This window comes from Pelecanus crispus, chromosome 7 (assembly GCF_030463565.1).
Source record: "Pelecanus crispus isolate bPelCri1 chromosome 7, bPelCri1.pri, whole genome shotgun sequence".
NCBI lineage: Eukaryota > Metazoa > Chordata > Aves > Pelecaniformes > Pelecanidae > Pelecanus > Pelecanus crispus.
Genome location: NC_134649.1, coordinates 37,455,679 through 37,480,933, shown reverse-complemented (window position 1 = coordinate 37,480,933; position 25,255 = coordinate 37,455,679). Strand labels below are relative to the sequence as shown.

Here is a 25,255-nt window from a genome sequence, read left to right as displayed (position 1 = left end):
TTAATATTGACATCAGTTTGTGCCCAAACACTATGGAACAAACAAAAAAAAGCAACCACAAACTAATGTTGTAAGAGTAAAGGTAAAAAACCTCTTCAAAAAGTACAAAAGAGCACATGACAGCCACCAGAGACTTTGATCAGGAGAACTTGATAGCAACAACCAGGGAATCTGAAACTAAAGCTGCAGGGTTATAGTGGACTGACAAGGGCGACCTCCCACTAGCAGACCTGCAGCCTTCCTGTTACACTCCTCCTCTCCTCTCCCAGGCATGCCTGCAGGAAGCCAAAGGATGGGCCGGGGAGATGATCCCGGCACCGCTCACCTCCCCAAACTCTTCATTTCTACATAAACTTGCTGCTTTATCCTGGGCAACTGTAACAAGCAACAACGTTCCCACACTTACACGGCACTTCCACACCCAGTTTACTTCTGCACTATCACAATGACTCACAAGCTTCACAAGGAAGAAGTAATTTAAAATTGGTTAGATAAATGAATTTTCCTCTTAAAAGAACCAGTGGTTTGGAGTGACTCCGTTATCTTTATTTCAGTTATTCACTGTCCTTTCACTTTCTGACACTTCCTTCCCATCTATTTGTCCCAACTAAGGTTTTAAGCTGCTTAGGTCACCTTTCAGGCCCTGCAGCTCTCCCCTAGTCGCTGCCATTGCAGCCAATCCTGTAGCAGTTTCTTACAACATTTTGGCTCAGCTTAGATTAAAAAACATGTCAGTAGCTCTCTGGAAATGGGTTACACAGCATGAGATCTAGCTTACAAGATCCTGAAATAGGAAATAGGTTGTTGGGAGATGACAAGTGAGAACTCGTCTCTTAACAAAGTTACAACATCATTCTGGGTAGAAGGGACCTCCTGAGGTCTCTCCTCCAACCTTCTGCCATTTGGTCCCCCTGAGCAGTCTTTTCCCCAGTCTATGCAGGCCCTGTTGCCTCAGCCTCTCCTCAAATGGCAGCAGCTCCGGCCCCCAGCCATCTTGGTGGCTCCCTGTTGGACTTGCTCATTGCTCTTGATGGGAGGCCCAGAGCAGATGCGCTATTCCACATGTGGTCTCATGAGGCAGGTAAGCCTTGCTGTTTATACACTGCTTTTGCATTACACCACCAGAAAGATCTCCGAGCTTCATCTCTTCCTCAGTCACCAGCAACAACAACAGAAGCATCATTTACAATGAACAAAAAGAATTTTATTGGAACGTATACACACAGGGATAACAGAGGTATCTGAGTAATCAAATATGGAATGTTTAAGAAAGTTAAAATAAATAAGGATACCAAGTTTTGCCAGTGCTAGGTCCAGCACCAATATAAGTAAATGCCCTCTGAACAAGTCTGACTCTGACGGGACCATCCCTGCAGAGCCTGTAAAGATTCCTACCACCAGAAAGTGGCCAATAATTTTGGAATACAAAGAGTCACGATAGTGCTTTCTACTGCTGTGCATTCACACTGTTTTATTCACTACTTTCGTCTCTTATTTCTTTAATAATATCTATTAAATTCTGAAGTCCAAAAACATAACCCGTGTCTTGGCCCTCGTGCACCACACTGTCTTCTCCATAGTACTTGCAAGTGGTGTGGGCAAAGTCTATCATACGGACATCAACAGTACTAGCAGTTGGTTTGTAGGCATACGCTCCTGCTGACTCATCTGAAGATTCCTCTGAAAGGTCCTCTAAGTCCTCCGGGTCTGAGTCAACAGCAACTTCCTGCCTTTCCTTTCCATCATAAATGATCAGCAAGGAGCTCGAGTAGAAGCGGTAAGACTCCTGTTTCTCTAGGACAGACTTGAGTTCAGTCAGTTTTTTAATAACAGATTCAAAGAGTTCCCTGCGCAGGTATTTGCCGTTATGAAAGAACTGGTAAAGTGCTTCTTTAAATCCTTGGACTGAGAGTTTTCTTCCGTGGTATTTATTCATGAACATGAGCTGGCCAGTGCCTGCCTGGTAGACCTGCACATACAAACACACACAAGACAAGAGAAAAGGAATAGTTGAAATTGCTGGTAATATTGACTCAAAGCCTTGAAGGGGAAAGAAAAACACATGCTACAGAAAGCTTTTACAAGATGACACACTACTCTCTTAAAATTGCTCCTGCACAGATACTGCAACTGCTAACAACAACAGATCCAGCAGTGTCTATGGAACTGGGAGGCACAGAGGAAGTGGAAAATTCCTTCGGTTTAGATTTGAGCTCTTCCACCAGCAATGTAAGAATGAGGAGTTTAAGTGAGATTAGGAAAGCTGCGGCCAAGATCTCCAAAGTCAAGCTACAATTTGTACCGCAGCCACTCATTCAGCTCGTTATCTGCCTCTGCTCACAAGTGTTGACTGCCAGAATGATGAGCTCTAAGTCACAGCAAACACTCCTATATAAAACTAAGGTGTGCCCCATAATCCTCTGTATTTAAAGAAGTCAGAGGTGCTCCTGCAGGAAGGTTCCTTCCTATAGGATAGTAGTCTACACACCACACAGCTCATTAATGCCTAAACATCCGGGTCAGGTAAGGATTGCAGGTGCCTCCAAAGTTCCTCCTTGTTTTCCAGCACAGGTCTATACTAGAAGGTGAACAGTAAGCAGGCCCCACTCAAATCCCAGCACACTGTGGTTAGAAATGCAGCTCCCACACTTCCATTGCTGCGTCGTGCTTTTCTCCAAAGTTAAACAGTGAGCTGAACACCAAACATGCCAATAGTCATGCTGTGGAACAAGTCCTAGCAAACACTGCTGGCATTCCTGGAATCTACTGGATGGGAGGAGAGAGGCTTCAGAAAAGCCTCAAATACAAACAAGTTGTTTCCCATTTGTCACTCTAGGAATACAGAAACAAGTAAACAAAAAACTCAGGTGAAAGTCCACACAACTCTATCTCCTTATTTGACCACGAATCTTATCACATTTACTAAGCCACTTCTTGTCTGCACAATGCAACAAGTCTACTTAAGGCAGTGAAAGATCTGTGGCTTTTCAAAGTTGACAAGACAGAACTGATTGCTTCTTAATATTCTGGCAAATTTCCACATGCTTTATTCAAAATGCCTGTACCGGCAGACCCTCCCTTCAATTGTTTCCTACACTATCCTGAAATGTTAATCATATCAGTAATTCTACTACACAGTTTTTGAATTGCTGCTATTATGCAGGAGACTGTTTTTGCACTCAAAGAACACTCTCAATGATGCGGAGCACGTGCTGCAGGTTGCTCCTGCAGATGCTGCCACCTTCAACTGATAAGTGATACTCAAAAAGCCTCATTCCCCTCACTGAAGGAAACCAAGCTGGTGAATGGTCTAGAGCCCAAGTCTTATGAGGAGCAGCTGAGGGAACTGGGATTGTTCCCAGCCAGAGGAGGCTCAGGGGAGACCTTATCACTCTCTACAACTACCTGAAAGGAGGTTGTAGCAAGGTGGATGTCAGTCTCTTATCCCAAGTAAGGAGTGACAGGACAAGAGGAACCGGCCTCAAGTGGTGCCAGGGGAAGTTAGATTTGATATTAGGAAAAATTTCTTCACAGAAAGGGCTGTCAAGCACTGGAACAGGCTGCCCAGGGAAGTGGTTGAGTCCCCATCCCTGGAGGTATTTAAAAGACATGTAGATGTGGTGCTTTAGGGACATGGTTTAGTGGTAGACTAGTTAGTGTTAGGTTAATGGTTGCACCTTAAAGGTCTTTTCCAATCCAAATGATTCTATGATCTCAAGGATAGTAACACATGGAATAATACATAAGCCAAAAACCCCACTAACAGAAATGGATGCAAGTCTGTTGCCCTACACATAACTAGTTTTCCTCGCACCTGCATGCCACAAACTCGGACTCCAATAACGGCCGATGTGCTCTGCTGACACTTGCGAATCTGATTAGCCTTCTTCTCTTCTGACGCATCATCTCCATGCTGTCGGGTTCCCATCTTAAGGTCCAACACACATGGCACTTCGTATCGAGACGTTAGGTTTTCCAGCAAAATGAATTCTGATTAGTTAAGGAACAATCCCCACAGTGAGGAATACAGGTTTTAAAACCATCATCACAGATTTTCTAGCCACAGTCTTAACTTTAAGCACATCCAGAACACGCCCAGTACATAGTAGCCTATCAAAAATTAGTTACATAAACTTGGCATAAAGCAGAGGGGGTATCTAATTCCAGTTTCACTGGTCTCTAGAGAAGACAGGTGAATTTCCACATTAAGGGGAGGAAAAGAAGAAACTGGGGTCATACAGAAATATACTGTGGCACCTGATGCACAGACTTGGACTTACGAACTATGTCCTGCCTAGCAAGAGACATTCTCTTGTGGGAAATAAAGATTTTGTTTGCCTCAGTTACCATTCAAAAACAGTGAAGCATTTTCACATCACCTCTGAAACAGAGAACTTAAAAAGCATTTCAGAACATCTGTAGTAATACTGTTCCAGAGATATCACAGACTTCTACTTAGATAATTTAATAATCCTCTACAGTGAAATAGTGAGGATACCAGCCATGAAATACTTTCTATCATTTTGAACAGCTTATTAGTCAATGTTCTAGTAATCCATTCACTGAAACTCCTCGCACACAAGGAATTTATTTACCCAAGTATATATATTAACATTTTTGCAGGATGTATCGGTTGCATCCAAGCCTGCATACAGCAAGATCTTTTTTCCACAGAATGCGCAGGGTGGAGATGTTTGCCTGCAGTTCCAGAGCACAAAACCAGTGTGCTTCAGCTTTCATGGATTTGGTCACTGTTTTTGTTTCTCACACTCCAATCCTACATGACAGTTTATATTCAGCTTTTCTTTATCAAAAAAGCTCACTAAAAAGAGACTACTAGAAGCGGACAACTCCAGGTACTGGAATATCCTCTATATTTAAGGCAACATTAAGAAGTTGCTGAAAAAGGGAAAGAGGACACTAGTTCTTAAGAGCACCAATACCAAAACAGTAACAAAAAGTGACAGAACTCTTCTCCTTTGGAAGCTTACATTAGTGGACTGGTTTTGTGGAAGATCCCAAACACAGAATGCTGTAAAACCTTTCCACTAACTAATCCACAACTTGCAGATTTTAATTAAGTTATCTGAATTTCCTAGCCTAGCTACTTTTATTACATGCTGGAAAAACCCGTTTTCTGGAAATTGCTGGTAATCCCTTGAAAGTCACCAAATAAATCATGGCTTCAGAGTCTCTCTGGATTGCAGTTAAGCCCGCACTGTACTTTTATCTGGCACGTTCAAGAAATAAAAAGCAGAGCCCAACTCTTATGAGGTATTTTCAGGAAAGGATACTATATTGATTCCGGTGTTTTGCATTTTCCTTCATCCGCTGTAACTGCTGCTGGTGACATTTCATGCTCCAAGGATTATGGTGTTTAAACTGTGAGCTGACATTTCCTTTTTTCTCTACAGTATAATACAAGACTTCAGATTTCTTCAGCCACTCAAATTCTTCCTCCAATTTGTGACTAGGAAACAGAACAAAGCAGCAAATGAGAGGTCAAGTAGAAAAATAAGCACTTTAAAGGGGTCGTCAGTAGATTTAACTTTACAAACTATTTCGCTCACCTTCACTAATAGCTAGCATAAGTTTTATTTTGCTTTCTGTACAACTGGACAAGTTGCCCATCAGTAATATTTCAACCTTTATAAAGCTACTTCCACATTAATGTAAATTAGCATATAGCCAAATATATTACAAAATATTTACAGTGGGCACAATTAAGATAAATGAGCAAGGGGAAAAATGTCACTAACAGGAGTAAAGCAGGATCCCTACAAAAGTACGTTATATGCAGTAACACAAATATTTTTTGTTTTGTTTTTATAGAACTGTTGTGCTTTTGCAGGTGGCTGTGGTTTTTCTTTTTTTTTTCTTTTTTTTTGTGGAAGCTTCAAAAATAACATAAGGAAACCTTTTTTAATTGACTACAGCAAAAAAGAATAATGAAAAGATTCAACACACTACTGGGCTGAGGACATATGAGTTTCACTACTGAACCTGTCTGCACTGAAGAAGTCAGGAAAAAAAACAAAAGAAAGAAGAAAAGAAAATGAAAGTTAAGAGTCCTGGAGAGTTCTCTGGAATTCTGGAGACCAGATCCTAATTTGACAGCAAAAAATGTTATGCTTCAACACTCTGCATTCCAGTTCCCCCTATCAAACTTACCTTTTCATTTTTTCCTCTTTCCTGTGCTGTCGGACCCATTCCTTCGGTATCTTCTCATTTTCTAACAACATTGTCTTTTTGTTAGTCCATCGCAACAGCTTACTTTTGGGTTCACAGTCAGAATTATCTAGGTTTTCTAAGTTATCGTGGTCCCCATTTAATGGATATGCTATTAGACATAAGTTTCCATCTTCATCCTCTTCAAAGCTCACTGACACCACACCTGAAGAGAGAAAGGACACAGACAGTTATGAATTGCTGAAGTGACAAGCAAGCCTTTTAGAAGACATGATTTTACACTAAGAGTATAGCAACTTTAGGTGTTTTTTTTTCTCTTACCCTGGTCCTTAGTTTCTATCTTGCCACAGGCCAAACCTCATCTGCCAACCTAACAAATATCAAAAGACCTAGACAAAAATGACACCTCACAAAAGACAATTTATCATATTGACAAAACAATGATACAAAAGGTTCTTTTCTCTCTCCGATGCAGTCAAGTAGGAATCAAATAATAACAGGAGACAATTTCAATTAATAAAAGTTTTTATTAATTTGAAAAACCTGACTGGTCTGACCCTAAGCAAGATGTAAAGCTTTAAGTTTTGCACAACAGCAAAGCAAAAAGCACTTATTATCCAAACAAGATTCGGTTAATAGATCCCCAGGGGAAAGGAAAGATTTGCAAGTAGAGCAAAACAAGGAAAATGTCACATTACAATAGAAACTAGTCCAAAAGCTTCCACTTAATCACCACGTTTAATTATACATTTTCTTCTCCTTTTTGGAATATATTTTATTGATACTGGTTATGCAGCAATCTTGTGAAATAAATAACAAAAATGCAATACAAAACAAATCTGTTTGTTGTACAGAAACATGGTGAACCTTGAAAGCATTTTTTTCTCATCCTCCCCTCAATAGTCTCTAGAGCACTGCATTGCATTTTAAGAGTCTTAGTGGAGCGCTCTGACAGAGATGCGCTCAGTGCTACATTAGCAAGTTTCAGCAGTTAATGAAGAAGCCGTAACAATTGTCTGAATTGGTTTTTAATTTTATTTTTTCAGTCCTCTCTCTTTATTCTCATATCAACCAGTCTGCACAGTTCTTGCAGCTCATCACTAGGCCAGAGGGGAGAGGTCTCGGCGAGAGATTGGCACTTCTGAGCTGGGCAGGCGGCTCCGAGACCTACAGTAGCTGGGGCAGGGAGCGCAGAAGCTCTGACTGACAGTCCTGCTGCCACAAAGGAAAGGACAACAGGAAAAAAGGGGGGAGCCAGCTAGCAAATGGCCTTTGGCTTTATCCTGGAAAAAATAACAGAGACGGACCAAGTGAGGCCCCTTACCCCTAAGTCCCTCCCCACACTCCCCAAAAAGCCATATACACTAGTACAATTGTTCTATTACATTAAGAAGTATCATTCAAAGATCACATTTTCTTCCAGTCCAACAGAACTTGCAGTTAGACATGTCAAAAAGTCTCTGTAAGCATGCAGGGAGCATAAAACTTTGAAACACCTCCTCTGAAGTCTTCCGCCAGTTTCACAAACAGTATGCAAAACTTCATCACCCTTATGGCTGTTAAAATCAATGTGCTTTAAAAAGCAACTCCATTTTAAAAAGTGCTTCAGACATATTATTTATTAATCACCAGGCAGCAGTTGATGGAATAGCAAAGAGAAAGAAAAGTGTTTCTGTTAAACTAGCACAATGCTTAGGAGAACTGGAATTTCCACTCCTACGTAATATCTGACTCAGCCTCATCACAGCTACTTGATCCTTGCCTACCTAAATGCCATGGATTTTCATTTCCTTAATGGCAGAAACAACACTGCAAATATTCAACATGACACCTTGCTGACATGTATTTATTGTGATCAAAATGAGAGTCAGAGGAGAAATCCAAAACCAAGAGACCACAACTAAGCTTACACAAAACACTGTCAACCACTCTTACCGAATCCCTGTAAACAAACATTAAACAAGTGGCAAAAAAAAAAAAAAAATCAGAAATCCACAAAAAAAGCAGCAGAGAATTACTGAAAACATTCACAAGCTGTTAGCTACTTACCTGTGCCTAAGGGAGATATATGGGCTATCACCAGCAGAGCTGCTCTACTCTAATGCTGTTAGTCAGCCCAAACACCAACTTGGCAAGCATTTCCACCCTGCATCTCCACAGCCTGCCTCAGACAACATCAAAATACATGAAAAGAAAACCCTAAAATCTCTTCCACACAGAAGAGATTTCAGAGACAACAGAGAGCACAGCACGCTTGTATTTACAGAAAGAAAAAGCCCAACCCCATCCTAAGGTTTGGTAACTTACCCTCATATTGCGGAGTGAATTTACGCATTTCTGTTGGGAGAGTCTCATAGAACTGGTGTTCCCTCTGAATAAGGGGTTTACAGATGGTCTTGTCATTAAACCGGAGGACACAGGAGTGTCCTCCAACCTGGTGGACAAAAGGCTCGAGCAGGACTCCCTTGGAATAGTGCTCCACTTCCATAGCTCCAAATGCTGGGCTCATCCTTGTAGCACATTAGACAGAAGAAGGCGACAGTAGTGAAGGCAGTTCAGAGCCAGAAGCCTCGGAGACCTGAAGGTGTTTGTTCCGATTCAAAAGTCTGTTAAAACAAACACAAAGAGAGCGCCGCGCCGTCAGTCTCCCCGCACGCTGCGGCCTGGGTAAGCAAGGCTGAGAGGCGGTGCCGCTAGCAAAGTCGGCCGCGCAGGCTGCTCCGAGCCGCGGGGAGCAGAGCAGAGCAGAGCAGAGCAGAACAGAGCCGAGCCGAGCCGAGCCGGCCGACTGCGGGCCAGGCTCGGGGCGCAGCCAGGCAGCCCCGCCGCGGCCCCGCCCCTCAGCGCGCCGCAACCAATGGGAGCCGCCGCGGGGCGGGGCGTGAGCGGGGCGGGGCGGAGAGCCCCGCGGAGCGCTCCCCCCTCCCGGCCCGGCCGCGCACGCGCACCGGCGGCGCTGGTCAGAGGGCGAGCTGCGGGTAAAACTCCTGCCTTTTTTTTTTTTAATTAAAAAAATACTGATGCTAAGTCTTGGCGAGTCCTACTTCAAGTTACGCCTGACGTCCTCCAGCGTCCGTTCACAGAAACGGACGCATCAGCGTTCCCAACGATCCCTCCCTCCCCGCGCTGCCGGCTAACAGCGCGCATCCCAGGCCAGCCAGAGAAATTCAGAAGGTTTACAATTCCTCCCTTCAGACAATGACAGCAATCACAGAAACCTGCCGAGGTCCAGGCTGGACACTTATTTCACCGTTTTATTCACAACAGGTCAGATATTTAAAATATTACATAGACGCTAACTTTTCAGATGAAAAACATAATGCTAGTAAGCCATTTTCCAAGAACTTATTTTTGTGTAAATACAGCAGAAGGCAGAGTGTTTTGTGCCATCTGCATCTGTAGCCCTGTGACTATGCACTGCTCAGTTCTGGCCAGCCTCCAGTTTCATGCAACTTGCACTTCAATATGCAATTAAAGGAGCAAAGCTAAAAAAAAAACCATGACTGTCTTGGTCTCTACCTTCCAGTAAATTTTTAAGTCCAGTTGCTCTAATTTTAGACCTGAGCTTTAATGATTAACTTTTTGCAGCTAAAAACAACCTCGTACTTATTTTGTCTGAAGATCATTACACGAACAATAATGCACTTAATTCAAAGAGACTACAAAGTGTTCTAGGTCACAGGTCTATTTTTATTTGTCCTCCTTATATATTTAACAGCTTTACATTAACTGGAAAAGCAGAGACCTGCGGGCTTAAAGCAGCAGCCCTAACAACTACAGACGCCTACAGCATGCCCTGTACCTAAGGGCATTAATTGAATTAAACAACTAAACTGATAAACAACAGATCGATCAGCTGAACTCCAGCTCCTGGAATATTTACCTGCACCTCAGGATAACAGGTCAATACAGTTTTTACTCACTACACACTGGTTAACTCCCCCCCGCCGCCCCCCTTCTTTCAAGAGCCTTATTTGACAGAAAGTTACCAGGTTTTTTTTTTAGCTAGTTATTTACTACAGAAAACGAGATTCTTCGTGCATACCTCTGCAAGAGTATGTAAAATTTAAACTGGAGTAGTATTTCCCAGAAACAATACTCTCTTCTGATACTCTATTTATATTTTAAGATTAGAGCAAAATCAGTAACCTTTCCATCTCTATTACTTTCTATTTCCCACTATTTTTTTATAATGCAGCTACTGCATCCCCAGAGAAGTTTCTTACCTCAACATCAACAACTTGACAACTCAGACACACACAGATTAAAAACCTCTCAGTTCCACCCTGGACACAAGCCATTTCCAAACAACTATTTAACTACAACCAAGCGGTGCCCAGCCAGCATGGAAAGCCATGTGCCCTGGCCTGCCCTCAGTACCAGGCAGTGCAACCCATCTCCGCAGCTGCCGCAGTCGGAAGGTGGCACTGTGAGTGCTCTGGAGTCACAGATTTGCTCCATGTCTCCCCACAGTACCACCCGCTCCACGCAGGGCCACGCTGCTCCTCACCTTAGACGCGACTGCAAGTTGGCTTACCAGCAGTGTGTAGCAAACTTCAGGCTTTCACCAAACGCACGCTTAGCAAGCCGCATCAGTTCCCGAGCACAGCTCTGACTGAGAGTTGCTTCCATTTTCTATTAGAGAAATTTTAAGCATCAGTTTGCGTTTGTAAAATCATTGGTGCATTATACAAGTCTCAAGAGTTTTCATCGGGATTTCCTAGAGCCAACAATGCCTCCAGTCTTCTGGAATTTCCCAGGGAAAGCCAGAAGAGTGCCAGCTTTCACCGGGAGGCACAGCTACAAAGGTACAAGATCCTGTGGTGGCAGTGCTTTACACCGGCAGAGCCACTTTTAATAGTATCACAGTACATCAGCATTACAAGAGCCACTCTTTCCAAGACAGCATTACCATTCTGTGGCCGCCTTCCTAATTACCCCTGATGTACAGACATTGATGGCAGCTGCAGCGATTCAAACTGAGAAAGTACCTTGCAACATCCCTGAACCTCAAACACGTAGTTAGTCCTAGTAGTACTGCATCAGAGTTGCATCAGCAGTTAAGCCTTGTAGATGTTTATGCTATAGAAATGACTCTCTAGCAAAAAGCACCTCCAATACAGACAATGCACGCCACCTTGTTTACCCAACACATGTTCAGGGAGCTCATTAGTAGCAGCTCAAACTTGTTTGCTTTCACAGATACCCAAGTGGTCCAGACAATACTTGCACATGGTGCACCACGTTGTGCTTGGCAATCCCATTGCCACGTGAGAATTGGACAGGACTACTCATGCTGCTCTACCGTTTCCTGAAAAAGTAAGATCTGGCAGCACATCACACAGTGTAACTTCCCGTTTGAGGGGTAACAAAGCAACTTTTTTATAGCCCTGATACTATAAAAGTATCAGTTACGAAATATTTAGGCAGGTTTTATTTTGGTTGTGTGGTTGGTTTGTTTTGGGCTTTTTTTTAAGAGAGAAATGTTAGAAACATCTATACATAGTCAAACAACATACCCAGTCCACATGACCACAAGGCAAATGTGCATCTACCAGAGATAAAGGGGGAAACTCAAACAAATAAAGATGAGTTTATTGTGCCTGTATTAGTAAGCTCTCCTTCTGTTTCTGTCTTCCAAAACCACAGTGCAACTCCCACATGTTCTGTTTCTACTGTGAGACTGCCGTAGTGTGTGCCCCTGCTGGAAAAGCTGTATGAATACAGCTACGCAGTATAAAGCTGCGTGCAAGAGGACTGCTGAACAGCGTCAGCAAGGAGTTCCTTGCCATAAAGCCTTTAACCAAGCAGTGCTCAAGAAGGCAGCAGCAAGCCTGCACAATCTTGTCTATAATTTATATTTTAATGAATCCAGAGGTTTCAGTTTGCACTTTGAACAATTAATGTATTTTAGCTTTCATGATAAGAAGCACTGTTTACCTAATAAATTCAGTTTGTTTTCATCCAATGAAGTTCTCACTTGCAAAAAAATTTTGGGTAAGATCCTAAGGTTTTTCCTGCTGCATGCTTTCACATTACCACTACAAACAATCAGGATTTATTTGTCATTTTGGCTCTACTCAATATTGGGAATCTTGCCACTCAGATTAACAACAGGACCTAGAGCACAATTGTAATGCCCATCAGAAATGCTTTGCAGTGCTTCATTTATAAATACCATAAAAAACCTCACAAGTGTGTCAAATTGGTTCCACTTCCTTAGAAATAAAAACTTTAACCTAAGACCAATACTTGAAGTGGCATTGATGTCAACCAGCATAACCACAATACAGTTCTTCACTGCCTTTCCTCCGATTCTACACCCAGTTTGTTTTCAATGCACTTTGGGCAAGAGAAAGAGCACAGAACAGCTGTTTTCAGGCAGTCTTCCAGACAGCAAACGCAGGCTCAGTGTACCCTGCCCTTTCCCTCCTACGTGCTTTTAAGCGCCTTTGGTTAAGTTCTTTTGTTCAAAGGACACATCAGCAGAAAAAGGCAGATGTACTATTCCTTGACATGTCAAGCATTTTAAAAGAAAAATCTGACGTAACTTGAAGGAAGCAAATAAAAACTCGTGTAGACATAATAACAGCTTGAGCCATGTCATTCTTACAGTATGCAGCAAAAGACGTTTAAAACCCAAATCTGTAAGACAGAAGTGACATGTACAGACTTCTTATTCTCATTCACATGTGACAATGACCATCGAAAGAATACTGCAATGAACTCATGTTTTCAGACTTTAATATTAATCTCAGGTGATGGCATTCTTTGGAAGGTATTTAATGTCATTACAGATTCTTGACTTAGTCCCGTACACAACTGCATTAACACATCCTCTGGAGAGCACCGCTCTCAATTAAGCAGCAGCTCCTTCCTTCATAACAATCTCAAAAACACCTCTTCCCAAAACATTCCAATAGCTGAATTACTGATGCAGAGCTGCCCACCTAAGCAATCTGTTAAAACCAGGTTCTCTCAAGTGCAGACTTTTTACTTTGGGTGGTCAATATCTGCAGCTCCAAATAGCCATAAATCAGCATTACAGTGACAGAAATAGCAAGGCAGCAAAGTTTTCTGCCTGTCCTTTTCTCACTTCACTGGGCAGTGCAAAGAGGAAGCTGACAGGGTAGCTACCTCCAGAGCAGAGCTGCTGCAGGATGCTATAACCCCACTGAACCAAAGCTAAGCCCCTTCCCGACATTCCAAGGAAACAGAGGAATGGCACAGCCAGACAACAGGAGAAAAAAAAAAAAAAAGAGTGTCAGTGACCCATTAAAGAAGCCAAAGAGAAAGCTCCTTCAACCCAAAGATGGCTCAGGAAGAAAGGAATACCAGCTGAGAAAGGACATAAGAACATGCAAATATCAATGTGGAAAGCATCTGGTATGTTTGCAAGAGGCCACCACCTGTTTTGTGCACAAAATTGAAAAGGTACCTCAGGTCTAAGTTGGTAAATCATTACAATGCTCAAAGAGAATGACCCTTCATGACTGAAGCAGAATAAACACACTTTAAGAACCTACAATACACCTATCAAGCTGTAATAGTGACAGGAATTTTACAAGTCCTTATGTGACCAAACTACACATTCTGTTACTAGTATTCTGTTACTTTGCAAACAGCAAGGTACATTCCTTGAATCAAAGAACACAAAATACAGAGCAGAGGATGCAACATCAGAATATTAAAAACATTAGATATGTTAAACATGCTCAGGCTCAAAGTTCTTGCACAACTTGTGGTTAATTTTGATGAAAATCAATGCCATTCCTCTACATATAACACTATTTTATTAGCAAATTTGCCCAGTCTAACATTTGTGAGGGATTGCTTCTAACATTCAATTTAGTTGCTGCTTGGCTCATGAATTGAGGTTACTCTGGTGTGTTCTGCTCCAGAAGTTCTTAAGACTAGAATGGAGATACTCAAATTCTCTAGTGTCCAGTCTGCAGCCTTAAAACATATCAGAAATACAAAATTACATTTGAAAGATGAACTGCATATAGATTAGGAAGCAAACCCTGTACAATAGATGTTTTTCATTCTTAACAGAAAAAAAGATCTCTGTGTTCATTTATCACAACTGTTTTAATAAGTTCTTATCTTCAAGGATGCATTATACCTCTAAGTATCATGCAAGTCCCACGCTATGATGCTTTTGATGCCTTTTGTATCCTTCAATAGTAACATATAACCAAGTTTAAGCAATAAAAGCTATAGTTTCTAGCTTTTTATCTCATCAGGTAAAAATGCAGAGCTTGCATAATAATGTGCTCACATGAATCCTACGGTTTTGGTAAAAGCCTTAAGAACAGCCTTAAAATCTGCATGATTACAGGAAACAAGCACTTATTCTGGTAACTAATTTTAAGGAAAAAGTTTATCTTCAGTACAAGAGTGCATTGACAAAAAAATGTCCCCTAAACTACAAGTAATGCAAATTTAATACAGCAGACTTAATAGCTTTCAACATCATGGGGGGGAAGAGGGGCAGTGCCACAGCATCAAGGGGGGAGGAGAATGGGACATCTCACAAGTGACCATATGCAAGAACGACATACAACACAAGGCAGCACCATGCTCTAGGTCTCTGCAACATCCGCTAACAAATTTGGCTAGTGTCTGGAAATACCCAGACCCATAAGGTATTTCAGAAGACTTCTCCATTGAGCTTATTTTAAAAGAAAGACCAGAGTGGAAAAACACCCTTCTTTTTCATTAAGAATAACTTTAAACCAAGTGGTTGTGATGGTAAAAAAAAAAAAAAAAAAAAAGATGCTGAGCTCTAAGTTTCTACGCAAGTCAAGGTTAATTAAGCTCTTCTGCAGCAAATCAATCAATGTAACAATCATTAAGTTACCTCCACATGACTTGTACTCAGAGATGAGTAAGCATGAGGTATTGTAAAAAGACTCAGCAGGAACACTTACAAATCCAAGAGTAAAATACCAACTCCTCCACACCTACATATTGAGACGACACGTGCATCCCTTTCCAAGCAGAAATACTTTTACTATAGCCTTCACTGGTAAGTGATGAGGGTGATGGGAGTCAGGCACTGTAGTGATGAGTCTATCATAACCACCTATAGATACAACAAGCCAAAAAAGAGCAAATTCTTCTTGTTGAATGTAGGGTGCTTGGGCTAGACCAATAAAAGAAACCACCTGCTTGTTAAAAGTGATGATATAAAGTAATATGGTTTTTTTAATCTGTCTTTATTAAATGGCTGGTAACTGCAGTAACATGTTGTTGTAGTTCCAAAAAAATGAAAAAACTTCTCCAGATAAGAAAAAAAATCTCAAATTAATTTACTTAATCACACAAAACAGACTGAATCTAGGAACCCAGAACTATACATTAACTCATACACAAAGTTTCTACAAAACATGTTAGCAAAACCCTTTGGGAACATGACAGAGCTAGCAGTCTTGGCCCATCAGGGTAGAAAGCTAATCCTATTTTTAACATTAGACTGCAAACAAAGGATTCCCACCAAGAAAGAATGCATGCTTATTAGCAGGTGGAAAAGTATCTGTTCATCAGTTCAATAAATTAAAGCAGCAGGCCTTGCCCTTCTCCACAGCAATTACAGGAACTCCCTCTATCAAGTTGTATACATGTCTCCTGCTGTATTATTGGAGGAATTTAACAATAAATTTAACACCAACTGGCATTAGATTTTAAGAAAAATCTATATACTCTGTGCTAGAGCTCATCTAGCACTGGCACATGACAAGCCAAACACAGCTGAAATAGTGTTTAGTTTTTTTAAAAACATTCCAACATTTTTGTAAACATATAACGGTTTAACATCTCTTCAAAACCACTAAGTAATTCAAAAAACCCTCTGGGGAGTTTAAAACTATGGTGCAGAAAAACATCCTGAAACACCCTAGGCTCTTCTGAGGACCTCAGGTCATGTTGTCACACCTGAAGGTACTACTCCTCTAGATCTTTTCCCCTCCACTGAAAACAGAGGGAGGGCAGTCCAACATGGGAGCCCTTTGCCATTGTAGCCAAAGCGCTACATTCAAGATCTTGTTCTGCTATGAACTTCGCAAGAGCATAAGCCAACACCCTTTGAACACATCACTTTTCGTAAAGAGGGAATCAGGTCTATCCAGTAGAAATTTTGTCTATAATATAGAAAGACAAAGCACTCAGATGCTGACAAATGTATAGAAATGTGTACTTTTTCAGCACAAAACATTTTTTTAAAGTAGCAACATTTTTATGCTATCTCCCTTTATTCTCTAAACATGAACTTCTAGTTTTGTCTTCCTTTAAATATAACCCAAACACAGCAGTAGCTACTATGAGAAATAAACACTACCACACAAGACATGCATTTACACCTGTAAATTTAACACCATAGCTGCAGAGCCACCTCTTGTAGCAAATACCAGAAAGACTTCTGGATACAACTTAAATGGATGAAACTAAGAATTATGGAACACTGATATATCTAAGCATAACATATTAAGGGAGAAACAATAAACAAAAAATCTGAAGTTGTATAATGTTCCATTATTGTTCTTCATGCACAATCAATATCCCCATCTTCCTTAAACCAGCTCTACATTACTAGGAGAAATCCTGTTTCCCAATCCTTTTGTCTTGGAAAGCAAGGCAGTAACCAAGGTGGTCTCCAAGAGCTTCTAGCTTTTTCTTAAAAGAAGCATGCACAGAAACCCCTCAGCTGCAATTTCTTAAACCTCAATGAGGAGGTTATGTGCTCAGTAGAACTAATATTTCAGCATCCCAAAAAGCAACAGCTTTCAGGTTTCCCTACACCATTTGTAATCTATAAACTTAACTACACACAAAGCTCTGGAGAAATGCCAGAGCTTTACCTCTCAAGTAATGTTATTTTATCTCCCTAGAATTAAAATAAAGCCAAGTTACAGGTTACTAAGCATATTCAGCCAGAAAAAGAGCATGCAATTCTGACCCATGCAGTTTTTCCAGGGATTGTGTAATTTAAGAACTAGCCTCTTTTCCAAGTAAAAATGCCATGGAAACTAAGAAACCTGAACCACCAAAACTAAGCTACTTAAACTTCCTATTTAGAAACTGATCCATCTTAGAACAGTATTCTGGCACCAGTGGCTAAAAACACCAGTTGCTATAAGAAGACAATACTGCCCTTTGTCGTGGAGAAACCAAAATAGCATTCAGCCTTTAATCTTCTGAAAATATGACAGCAAGAGCTAAATTGTGTGGATTACACACATGAAAGTGTCATTCAAAATACCAAAAATGCCAGAAATTTCAGCATTAAGATTAAAATAAATCCAAGGCTATGCCTTTCTCGTTACCATGAATTTAGCAGTCTGGGAACTGTATTTCTAGCCACTCAAAAGAACATGGTACCTTTATGACTGGCCTTTGAGTTGTGACCAATTTGCCATATATGAGAAGTTGCTCAAGAGGATAACTGTCAAGTCCTGTTCAAAAGTCACATTCACTTAACTACACAAAGTTTCTCTATGTCTGTATTCCCTTCACAAATCCCAAGCCCTAATACTTCTTAAACCATAAGCGCTAGTGGCCCACAGGACAAGATTGTTAAATTTAAGCTTAGATGACCAAATCCTACAATCCAATCTAACTCCTTGAGCAGACATTTCCATAGAAGCACAAAGCAAAGATCATCTATAAATAAACTATTGCAGGAAGAATGGCACCCAAAACGCAGTTACATATTTCATGCATCCCATTTATGTGTATATTCATCTGTACCATCAACATATTTCATATGAAGCTTAGTTCCTTTTTGTATGAACTGGTCAAAAAGTAGCACAGGAGACAGTCATCAGACTTGAAATGCCCATCCAGATTTTTAACTACAATTCTTCAAGTGTAGATTCCAAGACTTTACTTCTGATGATCATGACAGATGGGAGTTTTGCTCCAGAGCAGCTCAAGTTCATAAGATGAATTTAACATACCTTTTAAAATTGTATTTATGTTTCAAAACATTTCAAACTACTGAAAACATATCTTAAATCAGATAACACAACCCAGACTTGCACCTTGAAAGGAAGAGTTTATAGGATTCAGTGACCTCTACATGCTCTCTCTCTAAAAAGAATTATGAAAATAACTGGGTCCTAAGACCTTGAATGTATAGCTTCTTCCAAGATGACTGAGCAATTACCAAAGTTCAAACCCCAAAAATACAAAAGAATAATTTCACTGTGCTTCTGCTAAGCTGTAGCAGATTGGATGTGAGCAAGTAAGGACAAAAGAGGAATCTTACAAGATTGATGTGGCACAACAAAACCAAGGGGAAAGTCATGAATCTTTCCCCTGGTAAATGTAACTCATTTCAAGCACAGTTTCTCCCTAGTAAAAGGGACAAGGATCTTTTGTACAAGCACACCTGAACAGCACTTAAAAAATGCTTTTTAAAAAAAAATTATTTACATATTTCATGTTTTATCTTTTAGTGATCACATAGTACACCATCTGCGGCCAATTATAGGCTCACCATAATAATCACTGTCAAAATATTAATCCATTTCAATCTCATACAGTTTACATATTCAAACAGCAGTACAAAACCACTTAAAATCTTATCAAATTCAGTAATCTATAAAGGAAGCTTTCGCAGGAGCTTGGCTGTATCGCGCTCACCCCCCCACAGGCTGAACTACATTTAATGACACAAAAGCACAAGTTTTATTAGCTCAGGTAATGGGACACAACTATAAGTCTTACTCCCTTAAACACATCTGTTGCTTTACAGGCAATTTTTATAGCAGCCAGTGACTCTGCAGCACAAGCAAGTGTGGTTTGCACTACTGTCTTCAAAGAGAAACAACCACGAACCAAAAAGGGAAGACTCAGACAGGATGATTGCTGAAACCCCATTTTCTCTTCAAAAACCTTCAATATAGCACTGCCATCCACACTGTGCTCATGTTCAATTCTGTATTTCTAAAAAATAGCATACTGTCAGGAAAAAAAATTTTCAAGGAGAACTCAAGCTTACAAAAGACTGTTTTATTTTTTGGAAGCAAACTGTGCATAGTGATGTTAAATCATTATTTGCACTTTAAAACAATAAATCATCATTCAACATCTAAATATGTGAAAGGTTTTGTTTCAAGAGAACTGAAAGACAGTCCTCTTGCCACACAACTCACTGCAGCTCCATGAGCATTTACTTCATTTACCCCTCATCCTTGAGAGACTACTTGTTTCCAGGAATTCTGAAATGATTCTCCAAAAACATTTTGTTCCCTCCCCATCTAGAACTATACCCTCAACTTTAATATTCACAGATGTCTCTTCAGAAAACTGACCGGTTATATTAAGCCAGATCCAAATTTTTTCCTAAGTTAGCTTGAACAGATTCCCAGCTACAATGCTGGTTATTTCAGGATGAGCACATCCACCCATCAATTTAACCTCCTATCTTCAGTTAAACTGAATCAATCTTCTAAAAGAGCTAACACCTCAGACACATCAAGATGATGCCTATCATGTCAGCAGTTTCACTCCTCACCTTTGTAACAAGGAACTACATTCATCTAATTGATGTCACTGTAAAAAAAAAAAAAAATCAATTGCCATCACATTCTCCCCATATATCCAAAATGATGTTCTGGGAAGAGATATGAAAAAGGAAAAGAGCAAATGTTAAAAGGAAGATGTCATCTTCAATAAGCATAAAATTAGGCACCACCCATAATTCCTGATAAGGTTTCAGGCACTGTAGAAAATTTTCTGCATCACAACACTGCACAGCTATTTGGGTAGGCTCAAAGCCCTCTGTGCTTCGAGAAAATAATTTTTGTTGCACTTATTCTAATACAAGTTCTGGCATAAACCCCCCAAACTCTTACTTCTAAGTGTGATTTTCTGAGGAAAAATAGCCTAAATAATTGTATCTTCTGTCCTTGAGCTTGTTCACTGTAAGTCTCAACAACCTGAGGCATCATTAAACAGTATCAGCAAGTGATCCAAATTTTTTTTTTTCCACTTCCTTCCAACTTTTTGGATGTCAACACAGCAGGACAGAAGACAAGAATGAAGAGAGGAGTACAGCTGAAAGGCTACTTGAATTCAGTACTTACCTGTTCTGTTTGGGCTATTAACTGGCTGATGAGCACTTACACTGCTCCAAACCAGCCATCTCCTGTGTAGTCTCTTGCCCAACCATTCATCATGGCAAACACACACAGAGTTTGTCTTCATAAAGCAAGACTCTCAGTGGCCAAAACCATTTCATGAGCAAGCCTTTCTTTTTCTAGTAAAACAATGCAAAACTGGGCACTAACTGGTTCCCACTATCTCCAATAGACAATCTTCCATATGCACCAGCAACCCAGACACAGCGTCATCAAAGACTGCAGGTTAAATATCTGATAACCAGTAGAGTGAAAGAGTACTTTCTGTACCTATTATGAAGATTATCATTACCTTCTAACACAGCCTGTCTTTCTGAGACAGTCAGGACTCCAAAGACTTAGTGCTACACAAGTCAAGAAGTTGCAAAAGCTTTCAGTGATTATTTCAAGCTCCTGAACACCCAATTAAACATAACCAATGAACATTAGACCTTCACTTGAACAATTTTGCTTCCATTATGTCTGCAGTATTTCAGACTTTGCAGAAGGAGAAATTTCGAGCTACTTACAGCACATGATATTGTGTCATACAGCTTTTTGCAAAAGGGGGGGAAGATAGGATTATTTTGAAACAAAGTAGTTACTATGAAAGGCCCAAAAATAACATTCTAATGAGCTATTTCTAACAAAAGCTATAGAAATGCACATCTGCAGTTACACCTTAAAATTCTAAAATGTAGCCTCTTAACATTTGAAAGCCATCCCTATATTGTTTCAAAGATACAATAACCTTGTGCAAGACAAAGCCAGATAAAAGAATTAGCGAGAGAGGAAAAATCCTCTCCCCGCAATGGAAAATTTTCATCTCTTAAAGCAAGGCTGAGATGCTCAGCCGGACTTGCGTTGCCTGGAGACCAACCGCAGCTTCTTGCCAACAGGGACAAGCTAAGCATCAGCAAATTCAACAACTGATAAGTGGATGAACTGAATGAGAGGCAGCAAGTTTTTCCACACACCAGTGTAAAAACCTGATAGCTTTCAGATAATGGTTCTAGCCCATGCTCACTAGACACACAAGAATTATTATGGATATAAAATATCAGCCTAATAAAGCTTCAAACTCCACAGCTTAGCTCTTACCCCCACACTTCTGGGTACAGCTAGCGCCCTAGACCGCATTCAAGTCAAAATTTTTAGTCCCAACTCAATTTCTGCCCTTTCAATCTTTTGACGCAGTATCTGAACTTTTGGAATACATTCCTACCCATTTAAAAAGTTCTGTGTTGAAGCACTGGTGCAGAAATATTAAGGAAACCAATGAACTACATAAAAAAGGAAGAAGCTACACCTCGGCTTAGCATTATAAACCACATCAAATCATGCTTCACTTCAAAACCCTGCCTTTGCCCCTAGTCTTTCCCACCCGAAGTGAAGCTCCCCAGGCAGGACAGCATCAGAAGCGTTACTGAGGAGACACTTGCTTCGCCTATTGTGGATCTGGACCTGCTCCGGAGCTCGGGCAGGCACTGACTCGGCTGCAGGAGCAGTGCTCCTGACCTCCCAGAGAAACACCTCAGCTGTCTCCTGATTTCCAAACACTGTCAGACAAGAATCATCAAAAGTAACTGACATCTAATACCAGTTACTTCAGAATTCCTCCAGACCTTATCTAATTCAATTCACTAAAAAGTATTCAGACAGTAAAGAATTAAAGATTTTTAAGAATGACTATTTAACATATCCCTTTAGATGCAATATCCTTGTGGCATTTCTGTCACTAGTGAAGTACGTTTTTCACCATCAACCTGACAGCATACACTTCCCTGCCTCTACCTATTCCTAAACCAAAGAGGCAGGCATTTGTGTCCCTAGCACCACAGCTGACAGACTGACACACCCTTAGCTATGACAAGGTTTACACACTTCCCCTACCCCTTAGAAGAAAAAAAAAAAATCCCCAAAATATCCTCTCACACTCCCCAGCTGATCAGAGAACAATTCAAGTACCACCATACCAGTGACCTGGCTGGACACCCATCCACTGACAGGCAGCAATGAGTTTCTTTCTTTAACATCTTTTCTCATCCTGTTTTTTCAAAACTGCATGCTTGACAAATCTGAGGTCCTCCTTGCAAGCAACTGGTAGGGAAAGAATTTTTGAGAGCACAAAGACCAGCATTCATATGACTGACCACTATCCAGTCTTCCAGATCCTTCCCAAGCTACCATACTGCATGGTTATGATGGCTCCCATCTACCTTCCCTCAAGAAGGAACAGCAACATAAAGCTTACATTACTTGAATGACTAAAGTACCACAGACAAGATAACATTATTACTTCAGAAAGGTACAAACAGCAAAGACAGAACATGTAGGAAAATGGCTTTTCAAGCAAATGAATTAACATAAATTTATGAAAAGCTACCTGGCCAAGGTTAAGGTCTGAAATTTTTACAAATAAGTACATATGAATGGCTGTAATTCTTCCTGCAACCCTTAACCAGGAGACACTTCTGAGCACTGAAGATTATTCTTTTTTGAAGAAATATTCCTGAATTCTGACAGTTAAATCATTGGGTTCTTCCTCATTTTGTAATATACTCTAATCAAGAAAAATAGCAACAAGCTGGAAGATGCTCAACAGGCCAAATGTAAACAAATAAATCAGTCCACTGTTCAAATACACATTTCAATTATTTGTGTGTGGATGCATGTGTATATAAACCCAGTTTCATTCCTTAATGTTATCATAAGTCCTGAAAATATGCAAATTAATTCCAACTTAAAGACAATTTCAAATTTTACAAATAGTTTTTGTCTTTTGTAAGCAAAGTTATGAGCAAAGATGCCAATTCTTAGACATTTAAAAGCCAAAATAACCCTTACGTGTTATTCTCAAGCATCAAATTTGAACTGCTCTACTCTCACTTCACTGTTACATGATGAGTAATGATCAAAAACACACCACCTGACTGAAAAGTTAAAACAGACTCACATTAACTTTAATGTTCCAGAACAAAACATTAAAGCAAAATTCTAATTACAATATTTGACAGAGAACTGCCCCCTTAGATGCTCATGAGCCTAAAGAAGCATATGGGCACTGGATGCATCTCTAAAACACCTGAGTATATGGGACACATATGGCACAGTGTCAAAAAAAATAAAAAGGCAAGCTAGTAGAGGACAATTAAATTCCAGCATATATCAGGAAAGATATCAGTGTTAAACACACATACTTTTCACAATGGAATTAAGGCCAAGAACATATCAGGGTGTAACTACCAGCAGGCTGTTATTCTATCAACAATTATAACATTTATTTTCTTAAGCACTATGCCGATTTCCAAAGCCTCAAACATGTTTTTGTTTAATAGCCTGAGGGCCCCAAGACAAGTTACCAAAGCTGTGATGCTTAAACCAGCTCGTAACAAGACATCACCCACTATTTCCGTTTTACACAGCAAAAGGGCATTCGTGAGCATCACGTCCAATTATGCAACACCTCCTGAAGCACTCTTTTTCTTCATTCTGTAATATTACAGAGTGCATGAAACAGTCGCCAAGCCTGCAGCACATCCACCACCCAAACAAAAAGGAAAACCAACGTTTTATGATTCAGACAGATGAGAACTGCTGAGTAACAGCAAGGGGCGACAACCAGCTCGGGGGTCACCCAGCCACGTAAGATCGCAGAACTGCGCGGCCCCCCGGAGCCAGGCCCGGCGCTGCCGCAAACCTCCCGCCCCGGTAACCCCCGCCGCCGCCCCGCACAGTCCCGCGGGGGAGCGCAGGGCTCGCAGGAAGCGGTGCGATGTGCGAACGGGGACGCTCCGTGAACGCTGTTGCCCGCCCCCGCATCAAGGAGCAAACCCGCACCCCCGGGGGGTGATGCCAGGCCAGAGCCCTGCTCCCGCTCCCCCGGGAAGGAGCCATGGCAGTGCCCACCCCCCACCCCCGGAGCCCGGGCAATGCCCCTCCTCCTGCCGCCGCCACACGCCCGAAACTGCCGCCGAGCATCCCCAGCGGGAAGCCGGACAGCCGCCTCCCCCCGCCTCCGCCGGTCCGGGCGCCGACCTCCCGCGACGGGCGGGGCTGGGGCCTGCGGAGGGAGGGCCCCGCCGCGGCTCACACGCCAGCGGCAGCCCCCGGCCACCCCCTCAGAGCCGACGGCACCGGGGAGGGGGGGAGGCCGGCGGCAGGCTCGCCGAGAGCCCGCAGCGCCGAGCGGGCCGTCCGGCAGGCGCCGGGCAGCGGCGGGACGCGCCCGTTACCTGGTGTCAGGCCGGCACCGGCGGCGGCTTCGCCTCTTTTGTTCCTCAGACGTTAAAATGGCGTCGCGACGCGGGGCCGGCCCTCCCCCACCCCAGCACGCCCCGCCCCCCGTCCGCCTCCCTATTGGCTCGGCCCGCACCGCCGCGCGCTGATTGGGCGGCCGCCAGCGCCGCTGTTGCTAGGGGAGCCGGGGCGGGCGGCGGGCACCGGGCAGGGTCGCCTCGGCGGCCTTGGGGCGGGCGGAGGTGCGGCAGGCCCAGGCAGCGCTCGGCGCCTCAGGGCTTCCCCGTCCTCGCTCTGCAGCCCGGCCTGGCTGCGCACCCCTTCCTCGGAAGCTACGGGGAGGTGGGGATGGCCGGCCTTCTCCGTAGTCCCGGCCTAGGGAAGCAGAACCACGGGGAGAAGCAGCCCCTCTGTAGCTGCCAGCCTCCGCGTGGGACCTGCCTCAGCTTTGTCCGGCAAGCACAGGACACGGCCTCCACCTTTTCGAGGCGAATGCCTCTGCCTGAGCTGGCCTTGCCACGCACCCTGCCTTGTCCCCGAGCTTTGAGCCCCCACCCAGCGGCCCTCAGCCTGGTGCCAGCCCTGCGCGGGGTGGGGAGGGTTGGGTTTCCTCTTCCTGCGCCCTTAACGATCTTCGGAGTCGCTCCTCCTTGACTTGCAGGCCGCAGCAGCCATAGATAGGGCTCTGGTTAACTTTGCCTCAG

At 42.2% G+C, this 25,255-nt stretch overlaps 1 protein-coding gene across 3 annotated transcripts; it reads right to left on the bottom strand.

Moving 5' to 3' along the window:
- Positions 1-1,193: 1,193 nt before the first annotated feature.
- On the bottom strand, positions 1,194-24,581 carry IP6K2 (inositol hexakisphosphate kinase 2). Of its 3 annotated transcripts, none has more exons than XM_075714284.1 (6): positions 24,548-24,581; positions 8,497-8,795; positions 6,172-6,394; positions 5,295-5,470; positions 3,815-3,990; positions 1,194-1,969 (listed from the first exon to the last, which is right to left on the bottom strand). In XM_075714284.1, the coding sequence occupies exons 2-6, from the start codon at positions 8,696-8,698 to the stop codon at positions 1,472-1,474; spliced, it is 1,275 nt and encodes a 424-aa protein (XP_075570399.1). In that variant the 5' UTR covers positions 8,699-8,795; positions 24,548-24,581; the 3' UTR covers positions 1,194-1,471. The 3 variants fall into 3 exon arrangements, with proteins under 3 accessions (XP_075570399.1, XP_075570400.1, XP_075570401.1); XM_075714285.1 differs by lacking the exon at positions 24,548-24,581 and adding an exon at positions 10,727-10,813; XM_075714286.1 differs by lacking the exon at positions 24,548-24,581 and adding an exon at positions 10,700-10,717.
- Positions 24,582-25,255: the final 674 nt, after the last annotated feature.

What these genes read in the sequence shown, in the direction of transcription:
- IP6K2 (XM_075714284.1), bottom strand. Translation starts at nt 8,698, where the DNA reads ATGAGCCCAGCATTTGGAGCTATGGAAGTGGAGCACTATTCCAAGGGA. An exon ending in AAAGAGGAAAAAATGAAAAG is followed by an intron (nt 5,471 to 6,171) that starts GTAAGTTTGATA and finishes TCTGTTTCCTAG; the next exon opens with TCACAAATTGGAGGAAGAAT. An exon ending in TCCGAGTTTGTGGCATGCAG is followed by an intron (nt 1,970 to 3,814) that starts GTGCGAGGAAAA and finishes TTGTATGTGCAG; the next exon opens with GTCTACCAGGCAGGCACTGG.